The sequence below is a fragment of the Pongo abelii genome, chromosome 15, assembly GCF_028885655.2.
Source record: "Pongo abelii isolate AG06213 chromosome 15, NHGRI_mPonAbe1-v2.0_pri, whole genome shotgun sequence".
NCBI lineage: Eukaryota > Metazoa > Chordata > Mammalia > Primates > Hominidae > Pongo > Pongo abelii.
Genome location: NC_072000.2, coordinates 92,341,508 through 92,349,432, shown reverse-complemented (window position 1 = coordinate 92,349,432; position 7,925 = coordinate 92,341,508). Strand labels below are relative to the sequence as shown.

The 7,925-nt window shown below is 36.7% G+C and overlaps 1 protein-coding gene across 1 annotated transcript; it reads right to left on the bottom strand.

Moving 5' to 3' along the window:
• Positions 1 to 1,385: 1,385 nt before the first annotated feature.
• On the bottom strand, positions 1,386 to 5,338 carry GPR65 (G protein-coupled receptor 65). The gene has a single exon (XM_054530349.2). It carries the CDS (start codon positions 5,336 to 5,338, stop codon positions 4,325 to 4,327), a length of 1,014 nt encoding a protein of 337 aa, XP_054386324.2. The 3' UTR covers positions 1,386 to 4,324.
• Positions 5,339 to 7,925: the final 2,587 nt, after the last annotated feature.

The following is a 7,925-nucleotide window of genomic DNA, read 5'->3' as shown; positions in this document are numbered from 1 at the left end:
GACTTAACTCTTGCTTGGCATGACCTTAGGTCTTGTTTACAATTTAGTATCTTATAGCCATAAAGAGTCCATTTTGTCAGTCTTATAATCTCCATTTTAACATTAACACTGGTCAGCTGTTTTGTCTAAGTTGTAAAACAGAGTGGGTACAATGAGGTGTGTATAAGCTCCCATTCTGTCATGGCTAGGAACTCAGTTTTTAAGGTTTCTCTGGGGTCCCCCGGCCAAGAGGGGTCTTTTCAGTCAGTTGGGGGGCTTAGAATTTTAGGATTTTATTTTTAGTTCGCATGAGGATATACGACATTTTGAAGGAACCTCTACCTGATGCACAAGAATCTGAGCCATTAACTGGGCTCCTACCAAGTCCTGCCCTGTGCCCCAAGAGATTCAGGGAGGCAGTAAAGGAATCAAGCAACCACTAAAAGGTTAGGCAATATTACCATCACTGGTGACTATAAATCAAAGACCCCTTTCATTTTCTTAGCATCATGTAAACCTCCCCGATTCTGGTGTAAACCAAAAAGAGGAAGACAATCCCATAATGCCTGAGATGGAATTTCCTATAGCTTGGTGGGATGTAGGCTGGGAGTTACAATTAAGCTGACAAAGAAAATGTAGCAATGTTTTCTCGCAGCTCTGATTCCATGAACAGAGATTCATGCCACTGTGTAGTCTGCAATAAAAGTAAGTCAACTGATGAACAGTTTACTAAAAATTTAGGGAAGGGATATCCTAAAAACATTTCTCATGAGCAAGGAATGATAGCTGGAAATTAACATGACACTTCTTGTTACTACTAATTTAAGATGAATAAAATGTCATTTGCTAATGTTTGTTCCTACTATTTTAGTTCAGCAAATGTAAAAATTATTAATAATGGCTTTCCTAAAGGGAGACTCTTTCTTTTTAACCTTACTTTCCCATATAATCTTAAAATTTTTCAACCAGGAGTACAAATAGCCCTAAGGGTTTTAGGAACTGAATCCTGAGGTTAGGACAAACTGTAAAATTGCAGCATTTTTAGTTTGTTTGATTAATTAACTTATTATTTATTTATCCAACAAACAATTATGATTACCAGTGAGAATACCCTTAAAATTGTCCTTTCTGGGGATCAGAACAAAAATTGTTTCTAAATTTTCAATCGAGGTTTCCAAGTTAAATTTTTTGTTAGTGTCAACAGTCTTGGAGGCAATACCAGAAATTTTAGAGTAATTCTGAAAATAATTCTTTTAGAAAGATGTTTACAAGCTCAAGCAAATATCTAAGAGCTTTCAATGAAATGCTGAGAACTGAAGTTAATATTTTTAACAGTATTGGCAAATCAAGTCATTGCAGGGTAAGGTTTCTTGCTTGTGTTAGATTTGAAGTTCAATGAACACACATTTCCTAGATAAAGAAATTTATATTTTTATTCTAGAGCTCACATTGAATGATAATATGGAGACCTCTCTAGCTCATCCCTTTATGGCTATGTACATGCATTGCTTTTTGAACATCGAATTGCAACATTATTTGAGGAGTCACAACCTATGTTTTAAATAAAAATGCACTGGTGCTTCATAAAGAGCTTCAGAAAATTATAGGCAAAAGAAAAGTAAATTACAGGCCATTATATTTCTAACATATGCAAATGCTAGTAAATTAGAACATGATTGTATTACTGTTCTTTGCAAAGAACAGATTTAACAATTCAAATACAAGATGTAATTTTTTAAGTGCTGAGATCTAACAATAAATTAGAAATTAAAATTATACATATGTTGAGTTACAACTTGAATTTCATAGATAATAATTTCATAATAGTAGACAAAAATGCAAACTGCATATAGCTTAAATGTTCTCTTTCTATTTATGTGAAAGTTGGCCACTCTTTTCTTACATGGGTAAGATAAGTATACAAAGACATATTTTTAATGCTATATCTACATTCCTGCAAGAATTAGACAACTTAGCCTATGTTCTCTTACCTACGGGTGGAACAATTTTCACCAGCTTTTAAAAGTTTGGAAAGACATATGGAATTTAAGCCAAATGAAATGACCTGATGATTGCCGAGCTTTCCAGAGAGAAGAGAAATGAACAGTGCAAATGAGATTTCAGCATTTTCCCCATTCATTTCCAGTTCCTGGGAGGGACTTCTTGTTTCTTGGTTGACAAAATATTATCCTGGGTTCCTCCGCTCTTCTGGAGTGGCAGCTAGTGGTGAACTATTAATAAGAGGTCCCGTACAGAACACGATCGTCACCTAGTGGCCACAAACAAAACTCCTGCATGGCTTTTCCTGGCCAGCCACAAGTGATGCAGTAAGAACAGCATCTTTGGAAGAGAAAAGAGGTATCTTAACCCCCACATCACTTCCCCCTCACCCCAGATTCGATCCATTTTCCTATTGCAGGCTTATGACTCAGCCTCCCAAGTAGCTGGGATTACAGGCGCATGCCACCAGGCCAGGTCTGGCTAATTTTTGAATTTTTAGTAGAGACAGGATTTCATCATATTGGTCAGCCTGGTCTCCAACTCCTGACCTAAGGTGACCTGCCCACCTCAGCCTCCCAAAGTGCTGGGATTACAGGCATGAGCCACCGCGCCCGGCTCAATATTTTGTTTTTTAATGTGAGGGCACTTCATGTTATCAAGACATTTGCTATCTGATCATTTTGGGGGGAGTGGAAAGAACAGGCAAGAAAAGGAAAGCAAAGAGAAAAGGAGAAGGGTAGAAAAATCCTAAAAATATTTTGGTGAGGAAGATGTTTACTGAGTGTCTATTTACAGCGAGGCAATTTCCACAATGAGGATTCAAAAGAATATGTTGTATCAAGACTCTCTTTGCCAGGCATGGTGGCTCACGCCTGTAATCTCAGCACTTTGGGAGGCCTAGGTGGGATGATCACTTGAGGTCAGGAGTTCGATCGAGACCAGCCTGTGCAACATGGTGAAACCCTGTCTCTACCAAAAATACAAACATTAGCTGGGCGTGGTGGTGGGTGCCTGTAATCCCAGCTACTTGGGAGGCTGAGGCAGGAGAATCGCTTGAACCTGGGAGATGGAGGCTGCAGTGAGTGGAGATCGCACCACTACACTCCAGCCTGGATGACAGAGCAAGACGCTGACTCAAAAAAAAAAAAAAAAAAAAAAAAGAACTCTCAAAATATTCTAAGATTCTAAGTCCAAAAAGAAAGATATAATAGAACTATTTATTTGTCTATGCATTAAACTTCTGGTAATTTCAGCTATGCTATACCCAGTTATAAATTAAAAAGAGATCAGAATAAAACTCAGAGCCTATTTCCTTTTCCTTTATATAGAAATCTTTCAAGCTCAGTGACTAGGTTTTGAACTAATGTAAACTTCGTGAGGCTTCATGAGACCGTTTCTTTCATAGCCCCAGTACTTAACTCAAAACCTAGTTTATGGAATGGATTCAATAAATATTTGTTAATGAAGCCAAGTGATTAGATAAACAAAATGTAGTATAACCATGCAACAGAATACCATCAGGCCATAAAAAGAAATGAAGTGCTGATACATTCTACACACGGATAAAACTTGAAACCATTATACTAAGTGAAATACATCACAATAGGCCACATATTGTATAATTCTATTTATATGAAATGTTCAGAATATGAAAATCCTTAGAGACAGAAAGTAAATTAATAACTGGCATGGACGGGAGAACAGGGAGCGACTGCTAAGAGTATAAGATTTCTTTGGTGGGTGATGAAAATTTTTTGAGTGTGGTGATGGTTGCACAGCTCTGTGAATATACAAAAAATCACTGAATTGTACACATTACAAAGTTGAATTTCAAGTTACGTAAATTTTGTGTCAATAAAGCAGTTACTTTGTACAAGATAAAAAAAATAAAGATTTGTTAATGAATGAGGAGATTAGAAGCAGTATTCAGTAGCTGGGGTTGTTGGAGACCGGTACACAAAATTAGGAGAACTGATGGCTGACACCCTGGAGTCCAAAGAAAGAGTGAGAAAAATCATAAAACCCAGACACAAAGGAAGAAACAGTCCTACATACATTACTGACTCTAAGGGATTATAGCACAGATACAAAAACAATTGGCATTAACAATAAAGACCCTGAGTCATTAAGAAAATATTGATCTTTGTTTAATATACATCATTTAATAAAACTCAGGGAGGGAGCTGTACAATGCGGTTTTAAGATATTTTTATTGGACTGGATTAAAATATCACTCTGAGAACACTTAGTCCCCTCACATGCTAGATTTCCTTTTCAAAATGTAATCTTGATGATATAATAATGCATAACTTAAACTTCCCTTCCCTTCAAAACATCCTTGGTTCTACTCAAGGACCTCTAATTCCATAGTATCTTTTGTAGACACAGAAAGTATGCGTTTTCTTTGTCTTTGTGATGTATTACACCTCCCAGTGCAGAATTTTAATATATTCCACATATCATATCTTCCCGTTTCGGTTACAAAACAGTACAGAATTGGATCAGCAACACAATTTAAACTTGTTAATGCAACCGTGATTCTATACATTGTGTAAGTTTGCTTCCCAGACTTGCTGTGGTCTTCGAAGTTCACAGCATGCTCAAAAATGCAGCGAATCAGCAACATCACATGAAAGGGAGTAAAGCATAAGACAAAAGTAACTGTGATGCTGATAAGTAGTTTTATGATTCTCTTCTTTTCCTTGTTTTCCGTGGCTTTATTGTGCCGCACAGCTTGGTAGACTTTCCGGTTGCAGATCAGGATGGTGACCAAAGGCATTGCATAGCCTGTACACGTCCTGAACAAATTGAGGTTGATTTGCCATTTCTCTAAAGGGTATTTGTCATAGCATAAAGTAAAATTAGACTTATTGGCATCGCAATATTCAACAACTGTTTCATCTTCCCACAACATGACAGCATTGAAGATGGTTTCCAATATCCAGATGGACAGGCTGACCACGAGTGCAAATCTTCTTGTCCTTAGGAAAAAAAACTTCAAAGGGTAGACAACAGCCAAATACCGATCAACGGCAATGCAGGTGAGGAATGCTGTGCTGCTGTAAAAATTCATGTACATGAGAAAAGCACTCCCTTTGCACAAGGCAGGAGAGAAAGTCCAGTTGTCTTTATTCCAAGTATAATCAATCCACAAAGGGAGAGTTAACGCATAGAGTAAATCTGATAGTGACAAACTGAAGAGGTAAATTCCTAGTTCACTTTCCTTCTTTGCTTGCAGGAAAGACACACAGAGAGATCCAATATTGGCTGGAATGCTGACTATAATCACGAAGATGTAAACAACGGGAAACAAATAGTGATCCAGATCATGCTGTTCTTCAATACATGTGCTGTTCATTTTTTTTCTTTTTAAGGTAGCAATTGTATTAGTTCTTAGAAAGTAAACAGAAAAGTCTGGTCTTGTTGTAGTTTGTTTTGAACATCGAATTCTCTTTTACTGAGAATTCTTTTTCAATTTTTCTTTGTTGTCTAAAGTTCTAATTAATTCATCAATGCTTTTAAAGGGTGGATGTAGATCAATTTTTACACAGATATCAGCAGTTGGAAGTAAAAATCCAGGCTCCTGGCAATTGGCTAAAGGAGTTAACTGAACTTAATAAACAGAAGTCCATGTGTTCATTATCACAGAATGCTGACAAACAGCCCACAAGGATCAATTGAGGCATTTGTAAGTGTACATAGAGAGTTGTCCGCAATTTGTTTTTCTTCATAAATCTCACAGTAGATTGGTGCAAACATGAATATCCAAGGCTTTGTTTTCACAGAGATTGGTATTTCCTTTTAAAATTCCTTTCCTTCTGTAATGAAAGACGAATTAAAATTGTTTAGATGTTTAAGATGCACGACTTCATTACAATCATGATTTTGAAATAATCCCTTTTTGTTTCATTTATTGAAGATATTGAAAATGCATTAAGTTACAGTGAAGGTGTTTAAAATGGGAAAATTATCTTATTGACTTCAGTAAATGAAACCAAGTCAAGGCATTTTACTTATATCAAATAAGAATTACCTGAGGCATGTTAGATTACAGCGAATTATATTTCTCAATGGACATAACCCAAGAACACAAAACTCAAGTTAAAAATCATTCCAGCAGCTAAAGATAAAAAATTCTGTTATTTGTCTGTGATTGGTAAATACTTTTGCATGTGTGATCAACTGTATGGTTATATGATTTCAAATTTCTAATTTCATATGCAATCTAGGTGTATGGCACTTTCAAAAATCACCTTATTATCCAAAGAAATACTATAATAGAAATACAATAAAGTTTTAGAATTTTAAAACGTAGCAGTTTGTTAAGCCTTAGCATATAATTAGACAATCCTACTTCTGTTTATCTCTTTATTTCCTTTGTAGACTAACTCACTTTATTTTTCTTATACTTTTATAAATGAGAGGACAGAATGTTCTCATTCTGGGTAAAATCTCGGAATCATTAATTTCCACCTTTATATCTGATGGTTTAAGAGGTTAGTGTCTTTTTAAAGCTATGATGTCATAGATTCACATAAGAGTAAAGGTTCCATCCTTCTCTCCATACTGGAGTAGAGAAATACTTTGTCTATATCCCTTTGCTGCTGAGGCCTACTGGTGGCTGAGATTGTTTTCTTGGTGAATACCTTCACAGAAAGCTTTCTAGAAACACTATTCAGGGCACCAGAATCACTCCCTCCCAACTGTTGATGAATCCTGAGCACAAAAAGACCTGCCATCAGAAGTCACAAGAATTCTACTAGCAGAGTAAACCATATGGGAGAATATATCATATTTCACTCTTAAACGGGTAACTAAAACTCCTGAAACCTTTTAGCTTTATCAACCTAAAAAACAGGAATAAAATGTGAAAAACAGCCTTTTAAATAAATAGTGAAGCTTCCAAAGGGGGGAAAAATTTGTGATGAAGAAAGGAGGTGGGAGCTGCTATTAGGGAGGTGAGTGAGCACTGGACCTCTGGATGGCCTGGAGACATATGTAGATCTGGAGGAACCCACTAAGGATCAGAGAAACTAGAGACAAACTTGGGCCTATGCAGGTAAGAAGGTGTCCTTGACCATCCCACACACATGGGATCCAGGAACCTCTGCTGTCAGGGAAAGGGTGAACTAGAAAATAAACAAAATAAATTCCACAGACATTTGCAGACAGTAGAGAAAAGATGGCAATTTCCCTGCCTCTGCTTGGTTTCTGTGAGGAGTTGCAATAAAAAATTCTACCCTAAGTAGTTGTGGCCTGTGGGGTCCTCACTTGGAAACTAGACCTGGGTCTACATTATTAGTTTGATCCTGCAAACTTCAGGCCAACCTACATGCTCAACTTCATTAGTCATCAGAGGAATTCAAACTAAAATTAAAATGATATACCACTACGCACCCAACAGAATAAATAAAATGAAAATAAAACAAAATATCAAGTGTTAGGAAGGAAATAGAACACCTTGACTCATATGCTGTTGATTAAGAAAACATTAGGCACTTATGCATGCCATATGATCCAGCAATTCCACCTCTAGGTATTTGTTCAACATAAACGCATACGTATGCTAACCAAAAGACAGGTACTAGAATTAGAATATTCACAGTAACACTACTTGTAATATCCCCTAACTAGAATGCCCACTAGCAGTATAATAGATGAGTAAATTGGGATATAGTAACACCATTGAAATCTACACCTCAATGAAGATGAATAAATTATTGCTACATGCAATCGCACGGTTGAAGATCACAAATATAATGTTGAGTGATAAGAAAAAGACACAAAAGAGTATGTATTATCTGATACAAACCAGGCGAAGTTAATCTATGATGTTAGGAGTCTGGGTAGTGGCTCCCTTTGGGGAAAGGCTGAGTACTGTTGGAAGAGGGCATGAGGAGGACTTCTGAGATTTGGTAATGTTCTATCTCTTGATAGGAGTGGCT

Coding starts and splice junctions, on each gene's coding strand:
- GPR65 (XM_054530349.2), bottom strand. CDS start 5,338: ATGAACAGCACATGTATTGAAGAACAGCATGATCTGGATCACTATTTG.